This window comes from Anas acuta, chromosome Z (assembly GCF_963932015.1).
Source record: "Anas acuta chromosome Z, bAnaAcu1.1, whole genome shotgun sequence".
Taxonomy (NCBI): Eukaryota; Metazoa; Chordata; class Aves; order Anseriformes; family Anatidae; genus Anas; species Anas acuta.
Genome location: NC_089017.1, coordinates 25,947,113 through 25,971,811, shown reverse-complemented (window position 1 = coordinate 25,971,811; position 24,699 = coordinate 25,947,113). Strand labels below are relative to the sequence as shown.

General features: G+C 37.7%; 1 protein-coding gene across 4 annotated transcripts in view; it reads right to left on the bottom strand.

Moving 5' to 3' along the window:
• Positions 1-137: 137 nt before the first annotated feature.
• The window catches only part of KDM4C (lysine demethylase 4C), a 268,004-nt gene continuing 243,442 nt past the window's right edge, over positions 138-24,699 (bottom strand). For all 4 annotated transcript variants that reach the window (XM_068666441.1, XM_068666442.1, XM_068666443.1 and 1 more), the window contains 3 exons: positions 8,780-8,899; positions 4,770-4,862; positions 138-1,215 (listed from right to left, as the gene is read on the bottom strand). In XM_068666441.1, coding sequence (XP_068522542.1) covers positions 1,039-1,215; positions 4,770-4,862; positions 8,780-8,899 — 390 coding nt within the window. In that variant the 3' untranslated portion in view covers positions 138-1,038. The remainder of the gene's footprint in view (positions 1,216-4,769; positions 4,863-8,779; positions 8,900-24,699) is intronic.

Sequence of the window (24,699 nt, the reverse complement as noted above, 5' to 3'; positions counted from 1 at the left end):
TGTTGTGTTCAGAAAACTACATGCATAATTCAGATAGTGAAGCTTCTTGATTCCCATAGGATATCGTACCATAGTACCATATGATATGACAGTATCCCACAGTATACTAGAATTGATAATCACATCAACAGACAAAATGATGGAAGTAAAAGGATTTTTTATTTTTATACTTATTTAAAACATTATTACATTGATAGAATATTATTTTAAAAGGAAGACCATATTATATTCATTCAAAACTAGTCTGTTAAGTATATATATTTAAACTCTAGTATTTCACACACATAATGAAAGAAAATTTTATTTTACAAATAGATATTTTTTAATAGATCTTATGAAAAATGTGTTTAAAAATAACTGCAAAAATCTCTCTTTAAATATACAAAACACCATTGCTGTGCTGAAGATACCTTTCTTAAAAGCCAAAAATATTTAAGTCAACAGCTGAGTCCACATCAAACCCTACTGAAAGCAGTAGTGACATAAAAATGTAAAAGCACTGTACAAAGTAAGTACAGCTTTCATTTGTCTTAATCCTGTACACATTTGTATTTGCTTTAAAAATGTTTTATAAAAACTGCCATTATTAAACTTAACATCCTTTCCCACCTGCAGAAAAAAAAAAAAAAAAAAAAAGCCACTGAGATTGTCTCTTGTTACTAAAATGTCTCCTTTTTTGGATACGAATCTTCTCCAGTAATTCAAATGGAATTTTATCACTAACTTCAAGGCAAGCAGGACTGAAAATTTTCTTCAGCATATCACTGTTTAATGCCATTTCCTCTCACTTCTCTCACTTGGTTTTCCCTCTTAGTTTCATAATGCAAAATGCTACAAAATCTTTAATGCATTAACTGGAGAAATTGTAACTCAAGTACTGCAACTTACCAGTCTCATGTATGGACTGGTTCACTGTAAAACCAAGTGTTTAATTAAACCAAAACCAACTGCAACTAACATTGTATGATTTTTAGTCAGCTGTAACCAGTCTAACATTCTGTGTGTGTGTTTGTCTGTCTTTGGCTCTTTGTTATTTCTTTATAATCCCTTCTGGCAGTGCTTCTGGAAAGAGCTTTTTAAGAAGGTGCGGTATCCTGGATCATCCACATATTCATTCCTAAAACGGGAGCTCAGTACTCTTTGTCTCTTCTTCTCTCCCAGGATAATATCTGCTCCATAAAACGTGTCTTCAAATCTCATGACAGAGGCTGTAGACTAAAACCAGACATTAATTCATTCAAAGGTCTGAGTACAGTCTTATACTTAACTTCCATATAAATTTAATGGTGTCAAATGCAAAAATAAAATATTGAACTATAAAAATGACATTTTGAGAAGAATAGCATAACCCCAGCTATGTCTGCATTGATATTCTTATTGAAATGCAACAGTTTACATTCTACAGAACATGCAGTTAATTATAAAAGCTTTTTATGAATAGTCTCTAAAACAAAAAATGGTAATGAAATGCTTTCTGTGTATAATGAAAAAAACACATTGAATATAGCCAGATGGTTCATTTAACAATTTCCAAGACATCTATCTTAATGTTAGATGATTAGAACACTTAAAGATGTGTGCACTTATTACAAATAAATGGACAGAAAAAAGTGTCTTAGTGTCATGGTTTTGGCTGGAACAAAGTTAATTTTCATCGCAGAGGCTCACACAATGCTGTGTTTTAGATTTTTGATGAAAACAGTGGTGATAATACACTGCTATTGCAGAGCAGTGCTTACACAGAATGAAGGTCTTTCAGGTCTGCTTCTTATGCTGCCCTGTCTGTGAGGATGCTGGAGGTGCACAAGAACTTGGGAGGGGATACAGCCAGGACAGCTGATGAGCCCTGCTTTCCTGGCAGTGACTGAATATCTGCCTACAGAATGATTTCCTTCTTTTGCTTTGCTTGTGCAAGTGGCTTTTGCTTTACCTAGAGATCTGTCTTTATCTCAGCCCAGGAGTTCTCTCCCTTTTACCTTTCCAATTCTCTCCCCCATCCCACCTGGGACGGGTGAGCATGCAGCTGTGTGGTGCTGAGCTGCCTGCTGGGGCTAAGCCGCATCACTTAGTCGGGAGTATTTGATCACTGCACCTCCCATTGGAAAGAGCAGTCCTACTCTTATTCTCTTGCTTCAGTGAAAGAAGGGTATCCTGCTAGTGGACACTCCCTTAGCAGGCTGACAGTCACAGATTTCTCTCTTTCATTTATCCCTGGCTTTCATTCCTTGTCTCTGATACATCCCTACCTTCTGAAATACATAGCATCCATGTAGGGGGTTGGTGTTGAGAACTGGCTAAAAGCAGACACTAATGACAGGTGTATATCGCAAGAAGCATAGAAAAGGAAAGTCTAATTCACTCAGCCAACTTTATATGCAATGCTGTGTTAGTCCACTAAACTCAGCTGATGCACGAAGAATCAACTCTACACTTTATTGTCCCACCACGCCACACACCTCTCAAGAATCAGCTAAGTAATGTCACGTAACGGGTGAGCAGGAATTGTGTATGACCCCACTTCCCTGAAGGAATGAAAAATGCACTGTGTGCTGCTCTCCCTTTCATACAGTCACAGAATGGTTTGGGTTAGAAGGGACCTTAAGGACCACCTAGTTCCAACCCCCTGCCATGGGCAGGAACACCTCCCACTTGATCAGGCTGCCCAAAGCCCCGTTCAGCCTGGCCTTGAACACCTCCATGGATGGGGCATCCACAGCTTCTCTGGGCAATCTATTCCAGTGCCTCACCACCTGCTCCATAAAGAATTTATTCTGAATATCTAATCTAAATCTACCCTTTTTTATTTTGAAACCATTACTCCTTGTCCTATCACCACACTCCCTGACAAAAAGTCCCTCTCCAGCTTTCCTATAGGTCCCCCCTTTAGGTACTGGAAGGCCACTACAAGGTCTCTGGAGCCTTCTCTTCTCCAAACTAACAACTCCTTCAACCTGTCTTCATAAAAGAGGTGTTCCAGTCCTTTAAGCATCCCTGTGACCCTCCTCAGGACATGTCCTAGGATGTCCTTCTTGTGCTGGGGGCTCCACAGATGAAAACAGGTGGGGGGACACCAGGTGGGGTCTAATGAGAGCAGGACAGAGGGGGACAATCATCTCCCTTACCCTGCTGGCCACACTGCTTTTGATGCAGCCCAGCATACCACTGACTTTCTACGCTGCAAGTACACATGGCTGGCTCATGTTGAGCTTCTCCTCAATCAACACCCCCAGGTCCTTTTCTTCACATCTAGTCTTGACCCATTTTCTGCCCAGCCTGTATCTGTGGTTGGGATTTTCCTGACTAAAGTGCAGAACCTTGCACTTGGCCCTATTGAACCTCATGAGGTTTGCACAGGCCCACCTCTCAGGCCTGTTCAGGTCCTTCTGGATGGCATCCCTTCCCTCCAGCGTGTCAACCTCACCACACAGCTTGGTGTCATTGGCACATGTGCTGAGGGTGCACTCGATTCCATTGTCCATGTCACCAACAAAGATGTTAAACAGCGCTGGTCCCAGTACTGACCCCTGAGGAACACCACCATTACTGATCCCTACTTGGATGCTGAGCCAGTGACTGCAACTCTTTGAGCGCAACCATCCAGACAATTCCTTACCCACCAAGTGGTCCATCTGTCAAATCCATGTCTCTCCAATTTAGAGACAAGGATGTCATGCAGGACTGTGTCAAATGCTTCGCACAAGTCCAGGTAGGCGATGTCAGTTGCTCTCCCCCATCCATCAATGCTGTAACCCCGTTGTAGAGGGCCACCAGATTTGTCAGGTACGATCTGCCCTTACTGAAGCCATATTGGCTGTCAACGTCACAAATCAGATTTCAAAGCAGGATTCTTCAAATAAGAGGTTTATTATTATTATTATTATTACTATTATTATTATTATTATTCACGACCGTGAATTACTGTTTGTTCTCAACTGTGATAAGATTTTTACATCTTTATGTTATAGTTTTACTTAAGATAGGTAACATCATGCAATGCATGATTTTGAACAAAGAGCACTGAAATAGATCATGGCCTTGAAAAGGACATGGTGCTTTTTAGTATAGAAGTAGCAATGAATAAGACTACACAAAAATTTATCATTATAAGAAAGACGGGTAGTAGCAGCAATCTGTATCCTCCAGTAGCTGTATGACAAAACTCTCCTTTTTCAAGCTTATGTTTTTTATGAACCTCAACTCCTTCCTGAGTGCCATATACATAAATGACTAGGTAAATGTTGTTTGGAACTGAAAGAAACTGAAAAAACATAGTGAAGCTTTGGTTTAAAACTGAAGAGCAGTGAAATGCTAATAAGTCACATTTATTTAAGTCACAGTGACATTTATGATTTTTGATCAGGTGATCTGTTTCTTAGGACAAGTTAATTGAATTTTTATTAAATTCAATGCTTTAACAATCAAAAAGCTCTAAGAACACGTAAAGTTTTTAGAAAGCATACACATTCTGAAAGAACACAATATTTATCATTTTTAAAACTTGATATATTATATATCTGACAGATGTTCTACCAAGATGAACTTTTTTGGAGACAAAGATTTTATGTCTGACAACAATATTTGCCTACACTGGAAGAAAAGCTAACCATTCACACTGGCAAATGTGTACTTGCACTAACTCTTGTGCCAATTTAGCCAGTCACGTTTCAAAAAATTATTGCACTATTTAAAGTGAAAGTCAATAATAAAGCTAAGGACAGTATTAACTGCATTTTGAACATACAAATACCATAGAGTTAGAGAATACTTACAAAACGTGCTTTTACTCTTTTAGGAAGCTCTTCATCTAGTGTATAGATCTCTTCTCTCTTCATTACTATTTGAGAACCATCTTCAAACTCAACCTAATTTATTAAAAAAAAAAGTATTTAAACACAAAATCACAATTTTACTCCTGTAGGAAGTTTCTTGGAATGCCTCCAAATAAAAATGCGTGTGCAAGCAAAGATTTATACACAAATACTTTGTTAAGATAAAACAGGAAGAATGTTATTTCTTAGAAATTGAAGCACTTTCCTAAGTCAAAAATAATATCTAAGCAGAGACTTCAAAATCAACACTGACACATACACAATAAAATAAAAATCATTAGGTTAAGAATGCTAAGCAGTAACAACACAAACAAAATAATTTGTTGGACCAACATATTAAAATGTCTTCATGTCATTTTTATTTGCTTCTTTCTTTTTCTTGTTTCTAATAAATAAAAAATAATAATTTTAACATCCTGTGCTTCAAGGTTGAGGAAGACTATGTCAAAAGAAAGAAAGTATGAGTGACAACTAAGGAAATAGCAGTTAATAGAATTTTATTGAATCTGATGGAATTTCTTTAAAATGCTCTGTTCAGAAGATGAAAAGCTTTATCATGCTTAGGTTTAGATTTAATCCAACATGAACCCTGTTAGCAGAAAATGAGAAAGGAAATGTAACTAGGTGTGAGGAATGTTAAAATGCTGAGGCTTTGAAGCATTTATGCCTTTTCAGGAGCTGCTGATTTTTTTTTCATACTTCATCTAACAATTGTGACTTTCAGCTATTATCTAGGACTGCAGTTTTAGTTCCTACTGAAACTGTACTTAAAAGTTTTGCAAGAACTTAAAAGAAGTCCCATTTCACTTAATGAGACCACTTGAATGACAACAGACTTACGGTGGAAGAATAAGACTAAATGCATACATACAAAAACATTAACTTATCCAAGTATTATCATAGATAAATCATGTATCTGAACTTGTAGACAGAGTGGCTTTTGTAGGCTCAATGCCATGACTGCGTGTGTCAGATTAATTTTGAACAGCTGAAAAATCCAATATAGCATACCCACTGTCAAAAGTCAGAGGTAGAGATCTGTGAACTATTAACTTAAGATCTTTTACAGTAGTTTATGGGGACAAATCTGGAATGCATTTAAAATCCACAGAGCACTCCACAGAGCACAACCATGTAAAGAAAACACAAAAGTCATGTTTGTTTCTCTGCTCCTGTTACTAACTCCACAGGCCAAGTCTGCCACCAGTACATTACAGGATCTTGAAGATCCTTTTGGCTGAAGCTTGTTTAATCAAATCACGGCACTTTAGGTATTTTTCAGAATGATGCAGTAGCAGACTACCTGCTTCCATAATACATTTGGTAGTATGCTTTTGCATAATACCATTAGTAAGTAGTATATTAGTAATATGTTTTTTGCACTGCTAGTGAAAGAACTGGACAGGAAATAAATTGTGCTGTCTCCACATGATCAGAAAATGCCTTCCTGAATGGGCAATCCCTTTGTTTTTGCTAGTAGTGTAAAGTGAGAGGAAACTGCTTCATATCACAGAATTTGGCATGTTTGCAGTATGAAATACATTGAACTTCTGCAATGATGAGCAACTGGATTTTTTTCAGCTGTATTTCAGCATACTAAACTGCAAATAAATTTGCCATACCATTAAAAGCAAACACAAGACCTCCACTAAGACTTTCAGAAGAATCATGATTCATTCAAAATATAAACCACCATCTCTAAGAGCTCCAATTTAATCCTGATGGTAACTACTACATTTCAAATCCTCTGTTATACCCAGCAAGTTACTGTATTTGCACTTCTGCTGCCATACTGTTTCTGTGCACCATGTTATTGTCTCCATAAGATTTTCTTTTAACAAGGCATCAAAAACTAAAGGGTTGATAGAAAACAATTAATAGTGTGAATGAGTAACTTAACCATCTCAAATGAAAATCAAAAATAAATTCTGATAACTATCATGCCAATATTAAAAATGACATCATACAGGTAGATCTCATTACCAATTTGAGTCGAAATGAGCACCTTGGTATGTACATGAACATTTGGTATGTACAGCTCTGCTTGGGGATTGTGTAGGATAACCAGATAGCAAATGTTAAACTAGATGACGTGAATTCTGGTGCATTTTGTCAAAATCTTGCATATACAGGTATTGTTACACTCTGTGCCTCACAAACATGAGGACAATTCAAAGATTTATCCAAGTAGAATACATTTTTGTATCACACAATAAAACCTGTTTCAGAGACCCCTTTTCAGTCTCTCCTTTTGTGGTATGTGCCCTCTAAGGAAACACAAATGACTTGGCAAGAGAATCTCAAGGGTCCAGCAGTGATCTCATAACCTGCAGAACGGTGTCCTAGAGCCTGCCAGACAGGCAGTGTAGAAAGACCATAGGACACACTACTGATGTGTCTTGAAATTAGCCTTGCACCCTCCATGACTTTCTGTAATTCGTGGTCATGTTGTGGCTGTTCTGTCCTACAGACTGAAATACTTGTTAAATTGCCAAAATCCTATGTGGTGTAATCTGGACTCCCTCTGATCTTCGCTATTTCCACCATTTATTAAAAAATAAATAAATAAAATTGGTTTGTTAAGGCCAGATTGCAATAGCAATCATTGTTACACTGAGGAACTGCAAACCTTACCAAACCTCCTTACGCTAATCCATTTTCGTTAAATTAAACTGATTTCAACATGTTGTCAAAGAGGACTCAAATAAGGCAAAAAGTTCATTATTCCTATTTCAGTTTTCTTCAAATATTCAAGATAACAACCACATTAATCTAATCTCACAGTATTCCTTAGAAGACCAACTGTTTAGAAGATTAAATGATTTGAAGATTAATGTTACTGTAGAACTATCTTTATATTTTATAAAGAACTTTTCACCTTCACAAAATAATACATCCTCTAAACATAAGAGGTAAGATTTAGAGACTAGCTCAAGGGATCAGGTATTTGAGGACTTGAGTTTGATTGCAAGTCATTGGCAAGCTGAGAAGGTCAATGCAGCATGTCATTTAGCCTCTCTGTGCCTTAATTTATCTACAGATCTAATAGCAAATTTGCCATTTTTGTAGAGTAATGTGAGGCCCTCAGATGAAAAGAGTTACATAAGTGAAAATGATTATATATCTCTATATATATGTATAAATGAAATGTACCTAGATTCTCATTCTTCCAGAAGTGCTATTATTATTGTGATTGTTTTATTGCAGTTTCTACCATTCACTTGGGAACTTAAAGCTGCCGACTGATTTTTCTCAAAGGCAAGCACGTAAAAAGAAAAAAGGAAAAAAAAAATATCGTGTCTGAAATCAGAAGTCAGCTTTTTAGCATTAAAAAGTTATTAAGGCTACCATGTTCAGATTAATTTTGCCATTTTGCTTTTGCTAAAGATAAAGCACTCCTTAGACTGATTATGTGTTAATCAATTCAATAGTGCCTAACACAAAAGAAAGTGGGGCTATTTACACTCTTCTTTTTACTGTCTTTCTTTCAATTTTTTTATTAAATGCCTACAAGTCATCATAGTTGCATACCAATACTTGATCTTATCTCTTTAATTATGTAATTACCTGATATCAAATAAATAAATAACCAACCTGGAGATAAATAATCTGGAACAATAACAAATGCTATTTTTCAATCTGAATGTTTTACCTGCTAACCTTATAAAATGAAGACTACTGATTACTATTGAGTTGCATTAGGTAAACAAATTTCTTGATTTTAGAAGAACGGGTGAAACTTCACCTCCCTAGGAACGCACAGTACTGGTTAATGTTTTAGAAAGCTTTATTTACCAATTTAAATGCATTAGCAGTTACAATGTAGTCCACATTCCTGCCTTCTGCAGCTTTGCCAGTGTGGCCTGCCACTCCAATACGAGAGCCAGATGAGCAATTTGCAATAATCACATCTCAAAAATAGGTGCATGCTAATAAATATAGACACTCACCTGATACATGTGAGCTGTGTTTGTTCCCAGGTACTTTGCACCATACAGTTTTCCATCAGGCCATTTCACTTGGACAACCTCTCCCTCTGCAGGTGGGCCCAGCTTTAGGCAGTCTCTGCTCTATTTATAAAGAAGGATGGATTCTCTCATCAGTGAGTGAGCCTTTGAAATTACCAGTAAGCTGTTTCTTACAACTTGATAATTGGAGGAGATTTATTACCATGCGTGTTTCAAGTTTTATAATCCTGCTAATGGGCTAACAGAAGATACTGTTAGCCTTTATGAAAATGAAATACTGACCAAAGAAGCACTCTCTTAACAGCTTGACGCTGCATTGGCAAGGCAACATGTGCATAAATCAGATAGCTATCAACAACTGTGATATATTTCCCCAAATTAATTTCTGTCACACACTGAAAATAAAGATCACTAAAGTGCAATTGAATATGTGCAATGATTTCTTTTACATATTCAAATAACTCATGTTTTGTTAATTGCAGCACATTTTTGCTAGATGCTAACTGCTGACTGAAACATAATGTGATGGATCAAACTATAAATGGTGAGAATATCAATGTGTTCTTTGCTTAGCTGATGGAGAAACACTGAAAGAGCCCAATCTAAATACTTACAATGGAGAACAGGTGGAGGGTTTCTTTGGTTTGTTTGTATTGTGTTTTTTGTTTTTTTTTCTATAAATCATGAGGCTTCTTTTTTTTCGCTGGCCCATTTTTGGCCAGATTTTGTGCCTGATTTGTTGAGCATGTCAGAGCAGCATGGTTCATTCTGTTTATGACATATCCTTGTTATGATTTCTTTTGCCCCATAGGGCAAAAATAACTGATGACCCAAATGACTGATTTGCAGAGCTCATTGACTACATACCCATTACTACAACTGTGCACATCAGAAAATACATGAAGGACCAGGAAAGGACCATGCCAGGTCCTCACCAATTTCTTTTGAAATTATCTCCTCCAACAATTCAACCACAAAAAGGCATCTATACTTTGTAGTGACTATATCAGAAGACTTGTGATATAAATTAGCACTACTTTAGTGGTATTCCGAAAGGTGTGGAAAGACCTGCTCAGTCCATGATATCAGAGCACACTGCTAAGAGAAATAAAATGGGAAGACAAAAGACAAAGCCAAGGGCTCAGGTAAATGGACACAGAGACAAACTTCTGCAGGATCTGGTATTATCTCAGGTTGCTATGTTACTGTTACGTTTTTAAAGTCTCAGAATAGAATAAATTCCAACAATATTATTTCTCTTACGTATTTTGAGTTCAGCAGGTACGTCCAACTGAAGCCAACAATCATGACAACGAACTCAAAATGTGGGAGCAAAAATGCACCACAGTGATCCTTACTGGAACATTATCTTATTATAATATTACATTAGCCTAATTCAGGCCTTATAAGTTATTTTTAATCATACGTATCTTATCCATGAAATTGATTCAGCCCATGAGAAAAGCAGAGAAAAGCTTGGCTTTCATAGAAGCACACTTTCTTGCAAAACAGATGACAATGCTGTCTCTGTCATCTCTCAGGATTTATGCCAGGAGTACAGCTCTTAAATACACCATGTGTGTTTGCTTGGCAAATGCTGCTGTGACAGACCCAGAGAGATGTATCCTTTCAATTTCACCATATATCCAATGGGTCCACCTGTTTCTGGCGTAGCAGGTGGCATTACTGTGCTACCCTTCCCAGTATTTCCAGGGGACAGGCAGAGCAGGTAGTTTCTCTCCTCAGTGATGACTATGAAAATGCTCATTGACATTATTATACTTCTTCCTTATCTATTGCTAAAGCCCACAAAAATAAGAAAAAGCCTTGGCAAAGTGTCATGAACCAAACTCTTAAAATACATAATGGAACACATAAAATTTCCAAAACCAAACAATCTATCATCAATGTCAAGCCAAACATTAATTTTGCAAGAACAAAAGCCCATTGTAAATCACGCCCTGTCCATCTTGAACAGGAAGAAGTCACATAGCTACTGTAGGACAACTCGTGAAATTACTCATAGAGAAAATCAGAGTTCTCATGCAAATAACTGAAGGGAGCTGTAATTAGGACAAATACTCATTCTTCACGTATAACCATGTTACTTTAGTCTATGGAACAACGTTTGGGAAATCCATACTAAACCAGTTGTGTCGATTACTGCTGTATTACATGAACCTTCTGTAGATTTTATCTTTTTACTGCAAAAATCATTTTCACCATTTTCTTCTTGGGCACGAACCCATTTGTTAGGCTGCCAGAACTACCAAAATGCAACCTCACTCTTCTTGGTTGAGTAATGAAAAGATGGACATCAGGATGTGGCAATCCCTTAACACTCCAATAGACCAGTTGTAAAAAGCGTAGTGTGGCTACAGGAGAGCCCAGAACTGGACACAGAGCTTCAGACATGGTCTCACCCATTCTAAGTTTACAGACATTAAAATAATTTCATTATGAGCAAAAACATGTAGAGAGCATTTTTAAAACTTTTTTTTTTCTTTAACAGACTGAATTTTCTGGATTTAGAAACATTCATTTTGGAGTTCATTATAGGCATTGAACTAGAACAGCAAGCAATCCATTAGTAATAAAGGTTGGGAAAATATATTGAAATACTGTTTTTTGCCTCCTAAGACAAAAAGTTCTGTCTCCGAGAAATCTTTGTGTACACCACTATAGATAGAGGAGAGGTATTTTTTCCTACATTCTTTTTTCTTCTGATATCCCTTTGTTTTTAGTACTGTGATTGAACAATACTTTGCTTCGTTAAAGCTGGACAGAATATCTGCAAGTACCAAATCCAGCTGTAGTGCCAGGGTGGTGATGTCTGACACTAACTACATAGAAGAATAGGAACAATTATAGGACCTATTTAAGAAAAAAAGGGGGGAGAGGGGTCTTCGCCTGGAATATGCATTTAAGTCCAGGAACTGAGAAATGTTGCAAGATATCCATAATCTGATGCAGCCACTGAAACCCGAATAACGTATATTACTTTTTAAAAAGAGTTGAAAAAATACATTCAAATGCTTTCCAAAATCCAGGCTAAAAAATATAGATATTATGATCTAAAATGAACTTAAGAACTACTGACTTCTCCAAAGCTGTTAGATGAAGATGTTCCTTGGATAGCTACAATTTTATTGACAATGTTTTTCTTGGCAATTATAATATGAATTCAGCTATTTCAAATTCATTGCTGATTTGGGAAATAATACAGATCTAAGAGACTTTGATTTCTTCTAGGTTAATTCAAAGCAGCCACACTGAAAACAAGCATACTTAGAGAATTCAGAGGAAACATAAAAACCTGTGGTGTGATTCTGAAGAGAGCGGGGCTAAATTTCAGTGCTCCGGAGCAAGTCATCCGCTACAGGTGTGGCTCGTATCTTTAGGGACTGGCTTAAAGAAGCTTGCAAGTTAAATTGATAGTAGAAAGGATGCTGTACTTTTTCATGTAAAGATTGTAGTAGGAAGTGATGAAATTACTCTCTGACTCCAGATACGAGCCAAAGTTAATTTACAGAGTCTCTGGTCTGACAGAAAGGTAGACAGAGAAAAAATCTTAGAAAGGGAAATATTGGCATAGCTGAGGTAAAATATTTTAGTATTTAATAAGGAAAAAAAGTTTTAGTTTGACTTTTTTCCCCACAGTGAGAATGGCAGAAGTTGAACATAACGACCTGAAGACCACAACACATCCTTTAATAACACTTTTATATTTTTTCTTTTCAGAAAGAAGAAGCTCTCAAAAATACTTATGAATATTCTAAATTCCTTCTGAATCTAGCATCAAGAGACGTTTTTTCAATAGCTTGTACAACATTCTGCAACAGTCAGCTTATAACAAGTTTGGAATTTCAGGAGCTTAACTGGAAGCATATTCAGAAAAGTGTTGCCAGCGGGTCAAGGGAGGTGATCCTACCCCTCCACTCAGCCCTGGTGAGGCCACACCTCGAGTATTGTGTCCAGTTCTGGGCTCCCCAGTGCAAGAGGGACATCAATCAAGTCCAGAGGAGGACTACAAAGATGATCAGGGGACTGGAGTACAAGGACTGGCTGAGAGAGCTGGGCCTGTTTAGCCTGGAGAAGAGAAGACTGAGGGGAGACCTCACCAGTGCATATAATCTGAAAGGAGAGTGTCAAGAGGATGGAGCCAGTCTCTTTTCAGTTGTGCCCAGTGACAGGACAAGAGGCAATGGGCACAAACTGAAGCACAGGAGGTTCTGTCTGAATATGAGAGGGCACTTCTTTACTGTGAGGGTGACAGAGCTCTGGCACAGGTTGCCCAGAGAGGCTGTGGAGTCTCTTTTTCTGGAGGTTATTCAAAACCGGAGGTATTCAAAACCCACCTGGATGCCATCCTGTACAATGTGCTCTAGGTGATCCTGCTCGGCAGGGGGGTTGGACTAGATGATCTTCAGAGGTCCCTTCCAACCTCGGCCATTCTGTGTGATTCTGTGATTCATATCTTTTCAAATCTGATTCAGTCTCTGGTGAATATGGCATTTGATTGGTGAAGAAAGAAGTCAATTAACTCCCTTAACTTAAAGCAGTAAGATCATGGCCAAAAAGGTAAATATTGTATTTAAAATCAAAGCAATAGCATTGGTCATTATATCTCAAGAATTTGTTTGAAAAGAGAAAAATGCCATATGGCATAATTTAGAGGTGGTATAAGCCCATCAGTTGTCTAATGTTTTAAATTGTTGCTGGAAAACAATCACAGTGAAAATGATAAATTGCCAAATACAAATATCTGTTTGTTTAAATCAGGGGGCAACTTCATGAAATCACGTAGCTCTTGTTAATTTTTTGACAATGTGATCCTGCCCTGATTCAAGAAAAGATACAATGATAAAGATCCTGATTTGATCCTCCAACTGATTACTATGACAGGCTACCAAGATGGTGAAAGACTAGAGAAGAAGACATGGTGGCTGAGGTCACTTGGCCTGTTCAGCCTGGAGAAGAGGAGGCTGAGGGGAGACCTCATCGCAGTCTGCAGTTCACTCAAAAAGGGGAGTGGAGGAGCAGTCGCCGATCTATTCTCTTTAGTCACCAGTGATAAGACCATGGGAATGGAGTCAAGCTGTGACAGAGGAGGTTCAGGCTAAATGTCAGGAAGAGATCCTTCACTGAGAGGATGGTCGCTCACTGGAACAGGCTCCCGAGGGATGTAGTCATGGCACCAAGCCTGTCGGAGTTTAAGAAGCATTTGGACTGTGCACTTAGTCATATGGTCTGAATTTTTGGGTAGACCTGTGTGGTGTCAGGAGTAGAACTCGATGATCCTCGTGGGTCCCTTCCAACTCCAGATATTCTATGATTACCTCCATTAGTATGTCTTGTTTTAAGAGCTGCATATTGCCTCCCACTCATCCTTTCACATGAGCATTCTGTGGAATTTCTATCAGGACAAAGGAATTAAATTTCCATCTTGATAGGATCACAACATTTTCTGAGGGAGATTACTAAACTCAGTTCTTGCAGCTGTGCTCCTACAGTGAGCTTAGTAGGGAAGAGGAAATGAAACATCGCAATGTAAAACACATTTCTAATCAGTAAGTGACAACCCAAAGACCTTCTTCTACATCTGATGAATATGACTAGAGACCCGTTTTCCCTGAGCACAGCCCTAAGATACTCAGAAATACATAACTATAAACTGGAGATTAACATTTTCAGTATATACAAAAATAAGACCAAAAGTTTGGAAGATATTGAAAAAAATCAATCTTATACAGTATAAAGTGTGAATATTATCTGCAAGAAGTTCACAGTTTACTGATGCTCACCACCATCCTATCTGAATAAGCTTAAATTGTTTCCTTATAGCTGCACTGTTTGACAAACCTGAAGTTTATATTCACGAACTCGCATAATTTATTGTATTTTGTTAGATATCTCCTTTCACATGCAGAGTGGCCTCTTCCTGTTCAAAACTGTTTAATTCTTCTGGAACTTCCTGAAACCTTCTAAAGTCTACCATACACACAAATTTCTTCTAGACATTTCCCAGGAGTTTTTCCTACAAAATCCACAATGTGGAGCATCACACTTTAATCAAGAATTAACCAAGAGAGCAAACATAATCAGGTGGACACCTCTTTATTTTGAAAAGTATTATCCGAGCAACCCCTATCACATGAACTTGAGCAACTCCAATTTCATTTTCCTCAACACTAATAGAATTGCTTATCTGTTTAACTGGCAGGCACAGTGCTGAGCTCTGTTATTTTTCAAATCCCTATGCTTTAGACTGTATTCTAAATCGAATATCTGTTCAAATTGTGTTCTAATTATAGCATTTTTCTTGATGTCACTTAGCAAAAATTTTTCCAACTCCTTGACATTCCTGAGTTTTGCTTGCTGATTTGCATTGTTTCCAAAATAAAGCACGAAATGCTTCTCTGTTTATTCAAATCCTAGTCAAATAATATTGGCAGTAAAACAGATATAAACCACAGAGGGCTACAGTGGGTCCATGTGGCTCTTGCAACAGGTTTTGTGAGCTAGCATGTACTTCTAATACTGCTTTTGCTGTATGACTCTGTAACGCAGCAGAAGAATGACATATACAGAAACTGTGTAAATAATTTTGATTACTGGTAAGGAAATAGTATAGAAATTTTTAAAATATAGACAGAATCTGGCTGGCATTATTTATTAGGATGGCATCTGTTTAAAGACAGCTTAAATATTAGCTCAAAGCTTGACAATGCAAAATATTTGTACCAATTAGTTTAGCTAAATACATTTTTGTCCTTTGAAGTTACTCATTATTGCTATACCAGAAGACATCAAAAGCCTCTAGGAACACATCCTCCAATCAATCAACTACGCTCTTGCATGAAGCCTGCATAAGAGTCCATTTTGTTGTGCTGCTGCCTTCTCTATCAGAGTGCTCTTGAATCTCACTATGCAGTTGTCATGGAACTTGGGGAAAAGGAATGGCCAAAGGCAGAGGTAAGCAGCAGCCTGGCTTCAGCTCCTACTGTGCCTGGTGATACATATCCTTTATGTATTGTTCTGTACCTTACTCACAGGGGCCATAGTACAATATTCTAATCCTCCTCCTGGCAAACTGAAAGCAGATAATCTAGCCCTGAGGTTTTGAATATCAAAGAGAAACCAGATACAAAAAGAGATGAATTATAGTGAAATCAGACTGTAATTGCAATAAGCCTGGTCTTCCTATTCTATTTCCATTTTATTTTTCATACTATCACTTATGTTGTATTTGTAAATTCGTACATGCGGTTAAAATCAAACTGTGAAATGGCCCAGACCTTAATATCAGCCTATCTAACCACCATTTGCATGGAGCAAGCCAAGATACTCATAACTCATTTGAGCTTTTACATGAAAAGTTCCATGGTTTCTGAAAAATACCTTAAAATGTATCCACATTTTCCAAAACACAATAACCAACACCTCTGTTTTCTTTTTCTGGAGGGACTGAAATTCATTTCATAGCAAAACAAAAAAAATTTAGAAACCTCAATGGAAGCAGTTACTTCTGACAACACATATAAAGCACACTTACTACATTTGATTTTGACTGATAATACTTCAAATGGACTTTTAGATTACGGGATTACAACATGAAACAAGTATGAACAACCTTGGCCTACATATTGCGCTACTGCACAGAAATCATCCATTCACAGACCGTAGTTGAACTGCATTTCTAAATTTTTGCCCTTTCAAATTAGGAACTGAACTGAATTTACTAACATAATTCATTGCTACTAAGATATCTACAATGAGGCAGTGCTCTCTGAACTAACAGAACCCAGATGAATATTGTTTGAACAGGAAGGAGTGAAGAAGAACTGAACATGGGGTGACCAAGCTGTCATGAAGAGCTAGCTCTGCTGTGCAAACCCAAGACGGAACAGGGCTTTCCACGGAGCAGGAAAGGTGCCTCCCCTGTACCCTCTGAACAGTCCTGATGATGGAGCTGAAATGTCCCCAAGGCCATTCTGCAAAAGCGCTTAATGCAAGTTGTCTTCTCTGCTTATGTTACTTCAGCTGACATTAACTTTCAAATTTAGTGCTTGCGATTAAGCTCTCACAGTCATGCTTACCAGTAATTGTTTCACAAGGAGCACGACCAATGTGATTACAACTAACACCTCTGATTTAGAAAAGCTTGTCATACAAATAACATACCGCAGCTGAAAACAGCGAGTTTATCTATCAACACTATTAAAGCGGAAGTGAAGTAAAAATTGTAGAAACTCTTTGAAATCAGCTGCTGATGTCAAGAGACTGTTAAACTGTGTTTTTCTTTGGGAAACTGTTAGTATACAGGACTTACGCAAATTTTTAGAAACATAAAATTAGGTTTCATATGTTCCACGAGAATTTGAATGAAAAAGAGAGTGGTAGCTAATTTGCCACAGTCAGAATTTTATCTAAACAGGAACAGCAATTTACACAGTGCATTAGCATTTGAAAGAGCAGGCCTGATTCCCAGGAGTGCAATTCTGTTTTTGAATTGGTATAAATTCAATGAAATCACCAGATTAACAGAATAGTTACTGTAATTCAACAAATTTAACATTGGATCACAGACTGCATAGTATAAAAATACTTTGAACTTATGTACAATATTTTATCCTTAAGATGTACTGGTTCTTCCATTACAAAGTGAATATATTTTTTCACTGGGGAAAAGGGAAAATAGAAGTCAAATTGAATCATGCATTCCTGAATAAATAAAAAAAAAATTACTTTCTATTTAGCTTAGAAAATTACTATTTCAACCATTATATGGTCTTTCAGCAATGTATTAATAACACAAAAACATGCATAATGCTAACTGAGAGACGCAGAACTGCCCAAAAGACCACAATTCTAACTCACTTTGCAGAACACTACTAAGGATGTCCAGGCTGCTTCTGAGCATCACAATAAGGTTCAGAGATCACTAAGGAAGCCTTAATGTGGGGTATGAAATGCTCTTATAGACAAAATTTACTGTAAGTGGTGGGAAGGTAAAGTGGGCAAGGACACCAGAGCATCTGATTCACTGTGCTTGACTGAAGTATTAGGCCTCCTCAGTACAATGAAGAACTCTTGCCCCAGTTAAATGAGACTGAATCCTACCACACCCACCTCCTTTAATGTCCACATTTATCACATTATCACAGAATGGTTGAGGTTGGAAGGGACCTCTGGAGGTCATCTGGTCCAACCCCTCTGCTCAAGCAGGGACACTCAGAGCAGGCTGCCCAGGGCCATGTATGTCCAGGCAGCTTTTGAAGATCTCCAAGGAGGGAGACTACACTATCTCTCTGGGCAGCCTGTGGCAGTTCACAATCAACCCTGAAGTAAAAATAAAAAATAAAATAAAAATAAAAAAATAAATGTTTCCTGATGTTCAGGAGGCATCTCCTGTGTTTTAGTTTGTGTCTACCGCCTCTTGTCCTAGCACTGGGCACCACCAAAAAGAGCCCAGACCTCTTTGCACCCTGAACAAGATCCCCCCCAAGCCTTCTTTTCTCCAAACTCAACAGTCACAGCTCTTGTAACCTTCCCTTACAGTAGAGAGTCTCCAGTCCCTTAATCATATTTGTGGCCTTTTGTTGGACTCTCCAGTAGATCCATGTCTCTTTCTTCCTAGGGAGCCCACAGTCAGATGCAGTGTATGAAAATCTGAAGATTTAAAGTTCCTAGCAGATCTACTGCAGTCAGAGGACCACAATAAACACTTCATATACTGCTCCAGCTTTTCTCCCCATCCCAGTATAACACACACAGAAAGTTTGAAAATAACCTACTACTGAAATATATAGCAAATAGGGTAAATTACCAGGTATGAAAACACTGTAATTCTTGGTTACCACTGAAAAGAAGTTGGGAGGCAAAATAATGCTGTTCCCCGACTCCCAGCATTCCTACTTCATCTGTGGTTCCAATCTGACTCCAGAGTTTTCACTGCGCTGCACGTGCTCATCATGGGGGTGTTCATCACAGTGCTGGACATGAATGTACACTCACTTAGCAAACACAAGCATTTCAGTACATTTCTGTCACTCAGCTGCTTCACTGCAAAATCAGCCATTTTATCTTAAACTGCAAAGTAATGGATTATCTTCCATTTTGTTTCTAACGCTGAGCTATGAAAACATTACCTTCAACTCGTGTAAAATCTATATTGATAAGGTTCCATGAAGTATTCCATTATAAAGTGGAAAGGACATTATACACAGGAAATTGTGTAAAGATAATACTTACATTTGAGGGTTTAATTTGCTCTTAATCTATCCTACATTTATTTTTATGCTTATCTACTATGTTTCTACTCTTTCTAGTATAACAGGAAACAAGAAAAAGCAAAAAACAAAGAAAAATCACTTCTGTTCTCCACAATGGAGTAAAGTGAAAGTACCTCAGTTAAATGAATACCGGTATAGTACTGTACAACAAATTCCAGATTACAGTAAGGCTATTGCATATTTTAATGCTTTGCAGCTTCAAGTGTTACAAGATGGAATGAAAGCCTCCACCCTGAATACACTTCTTTTATTTTTAAAAAAGTTTGATTTCAACGTAATAAGACCACAGTTTTGAAAACAAAAATTCATTTGTGTTAGTATTCAGAAGACACAAAAAGTGATTTGCATGTGTAAAGCACAGCATTCTGTGCATCAGCACTTGCAAATTGACTGAATTCCACAATTTCAGAAAACAATGCTAAACTAAATTTCTCAGCTCACGTGAAATTAAAATCAGTTCTTCAAAACATATATACATTTTTAACATTTTCACATATTTTTAAATATTTTAAACAAAACAAGAATGCAAAATCCTGAATATATTTTTACAAATCTATTTAACAAGGAAAAGAAACACAAATTTCCCCCTCCGAGACAATTCACACAGCTTTCAAACTTGCTTTCCAGAATTTTTCAGAAGTGTCTTTTAATGTTCACACTGGCCAAATTGCTGAGTAGTAACCTCCCCTACATATCAGGTGAGTTTATAATGCTGAAAAAAAAAATAAAAAAGTACAAGCCCAGTATGAGTGCAGTACGAGTATTGCATTATTTAGCTCAAAGACTCAACATTGTCTCAGTTCAGAAATTTAAAAAAAAAAGTTGCTACACCTAATTCATTAGACCGATTTTCCCACATCATGCAACCAGTTTTGAGAACCTTTTGACTAAATTTATACCAAATACAATCTATCCTCTTGTTCCCTTCAAAAATCCATTGCTTTGTTTTCTGTTTTACGTTCTCAGAAATTGCTGGTGCTGGTGATACTGAAGTGCACCCAAAGTATCTGTGGGTTGCCCAGAGAGAGCATGAGTTCAAACATTCTCATTTCCTTAGCCATCCTCTACAGATTTACATGTCAGTATAATAAAATGAACAATAATCTATTATTCTCTGTCAGAAGTCTAATGGATCCTTCACAGATACAAGGAAGCAAGTGTGCACTACTATTTAAGGTTTTGATTTGAACAGGTAGACAAGCAGAAAACAGTTGTCAGAAGAGGTAAAGAGAAGAAGGCATACAGAAAAGAAACTGCTTGAAACCAGTCAGGAGTTTAGTCATTTATAATGCCAGACAAGGCTGATAGGCGAATTACACAACTCTGATTTGCAGGACAGATTGTCAAAGAACTGCATCCTTACAAGATGACCAGGGCCAGAAACAAGTCCTCTATTTTCATATCTAGTTGGATATTGAAGTATTGTTGAGACTTATGTGATAGCCTACTATTTCCAAAGGTCCATTGTTCAAGCAGTATGTTTTTTCAAAAGCAGTGGCCACACATGTATTAACACATACAGAAACTGAGAAGCTGATTAAGTGTCCAGTCAATCAGTCCACACTCCTATAGACATAGCTTTTAGCTCTGACTCTGGACATCCGATCATAAGTATCTTCCTTATTGTTATTTCCTTTCAAAAGCCTCATTTTCCAACAACTTTAGAAATAAATGAAAAAAAAAAAAAACAAAAAACTGTTCTGAAATATTCCAGCCCTTATTGCACCAGTGAAAGTCACTAGTCACGTACAGATAAAGTTACTAGGGAGAAATTCTTGTAAAGAAGTAAGATTTTGTTCTTGAAGCTATATCGCAAGCACTGACACTCAAGGGCCCCCAAAGCACTACCTTTTCTTCCCTGCAGTTGCAAAAAGTCCCACCTACATAGTGGTACATTGCAGTTTTAAATTGATGTTCCCTTCTGTCTGCCTGTGGAGGAAATAATTTTTGAAGAACTGCCCAGATAAATCCCATTGGTTCTATATGTCAAAGGGTGATGAAGTAAATTTGTTCTGTCTCTCAACAGTCTTACAATAATATCCTTGGGACAATCTGTATTCAGCCTTACTCTTACACCTATACAATGCAATTAGTTCACCTTGTCTTGGGCAACTTCCAGCTTCAAACTATGCAGCTTCAAACCCCTGGCAGACATCTAGGCTAGCAAGGATCATTCAGAATCTCAGGGAGTTCCTAATCAGCAAGAAAGAAAAGATCATTGGCAAGCCTATGCACACAGTATATGTATACATTGGAGTATGGGTCATGAGTTGTTAAAGTTTTCATTTCATAAGTTTGCAAGGGTGTAAAGGGAGCATTTGTTGGCAGGGACTGAGCTAGAGGACTGCAAAGAAAGTCTCTGATTGAGAAAAGGTTTATTTTTTAAACAGCTTCTCAAATTATATTGCTATTATACTGTAAGGTTTTTCTTCAAATACTAGTAACTAAAATGTGCTCCATTTTATTATAAAGAGAGCAGAGAATAATAATTTTTGGCTGTGTGAAATTTAGGTGCACATTGTAAGAAGTTGTAGCTTTCTTGATAATTTCAATGATGTACTTTAGCTGTCAGATTTCTAAATAGCCCTGTTCCTCCCTTGTCTGACAGTGGTGAATTTAAAGTATTGATAGACACAGAAGGAACTTAATCTCCACTGTCCTCTTCATGCTGAAGGCTCTCTTGGTTCTACTCCCAAAAAAAGGTACGTACATTAGTATCAGCATAATACTGTTAAGGATTCCAGGTGTCACTGTGGGTATGTTAAGAAACAGTGACAGACAAAATAGCAAGGTGTTGGACGGATCAGTTTGATACATGCAAAAAAAAAAATTTCTTGTTCCTGCTGCTTATTCCCACTCCAGTTCAAGCAGTGTCTTAAACTACATTTTTACTAATTTTATAGTATGCCCTTTAATGCCAAATGCCCAAATGCCTTTTAATAGTCATCTTACTTCCTCATCTCTTATGATACTCTTGCTTGTAAGGGATGTTTACAGCCGCATTCCATAACTACAACAGCATTTACAATGGTATTCAATATATTGCTTTTAATCAGTAAAGTCCACTTCAGGTTGTGGGCGTAACAATCCACAGGTGAGCTTCAACATGTGAAAGAAGAATCCCTAAATTTATACCCCTGATGGCAAGCTAAAACACAATGTAGGGTATGTCATGGCAGCGTGAGTAAATGCCCTCATTTTTGTTCACCTACTTTGCTTGACAGCCACAAGGTGAAACCATGACAGCAAAAAATTTTGTGTAAACTGGCTATGGGTGAACCAGGGGAGGGCAAGTGGCCTGAAACAACATCTATCATTTCAGGAGAGGTGTGCCCACCTCTCCTTTAGTCAGACCTCCCCACACACTCACATTTAGCAAAGCATGTTGACTCTGCAATCTTTTTTCTTCCTTGACATAAATACAAATTGTTGAGACCTTTCTTTTTCCAACCAGATATGCTGCAAGGCCTCCCTCTTTAGCTGAGATGTGAGTAACGTAATATGGGAAGAACTGCATCCTTAGCTCTAATTCCAAGTTACATATATACATGTATGTATATACATGTACATTTAATTACACTTGCTGGTAGACATTGTTGGCAGCCACAATATACAGAGAAACAAATAAAACTCCCAGCTAAATAAATCTGACTGAGGATATTCATTTCGAGCAAACTGCCTAGCTGTACCACGGAAGACATGTCCATCAGGTATTAAAAAAAAACACAACTGTGAGAAGCTCTCCCTACCTGAGCAGGCCAAAGACCTGAGACATTTCCTGACGCAGAATCTTACAGATTGCAAGATTCTAACTGACATCTGTCCTGTTGAGTGAGACATAACTCCTCCTCGTATTGAGCTAGGGGCTGTGTGACAAGCTATAGTGCATTAATCCTTCAAGAAGGAGCAAGTGGCATGCTAGTTGTTTGGTGGAAGTTACTCAGGACTGCAGCGTATGCACTCCCCACTTGTGTGTTTGCATGGTTAAGGTAACCACTGAAGCTGTCATCTCACCTCCTTTAAAATATCACATACTATCTCCCTCATTGGTGTCTTTCTGTAACTTGCAGAGGAAGTTGTCCTGCTGTTTTGTTCAGAAAAAAATGTACCCATACACTTCTTTACACCCTCTCCCACCCACTGGGTAGAGGGAAAGCTGACTGCTTAGCACATCAAAAAGCTATCTAATGGGTTTAAACACTGTAATTGAGGAGTGATTACTCTAAGAAATTCTGACAAGGTAGAAATCAAGTAAAGTACCCAAGCAATAACTTGAAATAGAAAGAACCTATATAGCTGCACCTATATATCTAACAACTACAGCTAACAAATCCTGATCCATTTAGCAAATGTGAACATAAACCATGAAAAGTACGTATGAGAAGGGAACAATGTATACCCTGTTTAGGTAGTTATTGAATGCTTACATGCAAACAGTTTCAAGAAGCTTCAAGACTGAAATTTCCCTGCTCCCTGTTTTCCTCCTTAAAAATAAATCACTGTGTCTGAACATTGGAACTGTGGCCTATTGTGAGCTGAGCTGAAATTATGTAGTGGATTCAGTGTATAGTGGAAAAGCAGAAAGCTGCTGCTATCTTTGTGAGCTAGTTGAAAAGTGAAAACAGATTAGAAAAATAAGTTCTTCAATAGGCAGCAACATTGCTTTCACACCAGATTTGATGAATAAGTCCTCCCAGCAGCACTAACACCAGATACGCACATTGCATGGATTAGCAAGTTTTAGTCCAGGCAGAAGAAAAAACATTTTTTTTTCCTTTCCAGTAACTGCTGCAGGTATATTATCTAATGAAAACACAAGAAGATTTCTCTAAGGAACGTGAAATTCGTTTGCTGTTTCCATCAAACAATTATATGTTGTTCATCCACTATCTGAGAAGCACTGAGGCATATCCAGACCTGATTACATTTAGTCTTAGCTCTGGATCAGACTACCGCACTAGGGTGGCAAGCAGTTTCTCATCCCTGCCATACCAGATCCTTGATGCAGGCATACACAAAAGAAGGGTTTCTAATAACAATATAGCCACATTTGCTTAAATCTTGATCATCCTAAATCAAAATGCCTTTGATCATTAATAGAGCCTTTCAGACTGTTTCAAATTAAAGGATAAATTTTCAAAGACATGTAACAGGGATTTGCTGACTGTTTTCTATTAACACCAGTGGGAGGTAAACAGCTCAATCCCCATATACCGCTCTGAAATGTACCCTTTCAAATGCTTTATTTTTAAAAGGCATCAGACTTTTCAACAACTAGGAAGCTTCTAAGAACAACAGTATACTTTCCACTGATGATATCTGTCTGCTAAAGCTACTTCCAGGAAAACATTAGGGCTTCAGAAAACAGAACAGCTCAAAGACATTTTTACAGAAAAAAAATAGGGAATGCTCCTAGGGGTTGTGCCCCTGGAGCATATATTAACAAAGTATATATTCTTATGTGTATGCCAGACTCTCCCCTTCTGCATACAGCGCAGGACATGGGGCTAAGTGAAAACTGGTCCTGAAACACACAGCACTTCTGCATGCCAGTGCTCCCTGGAGGCTCTAACTTCTAGAGATAATTAGCAGGAGGTACACCAAAAA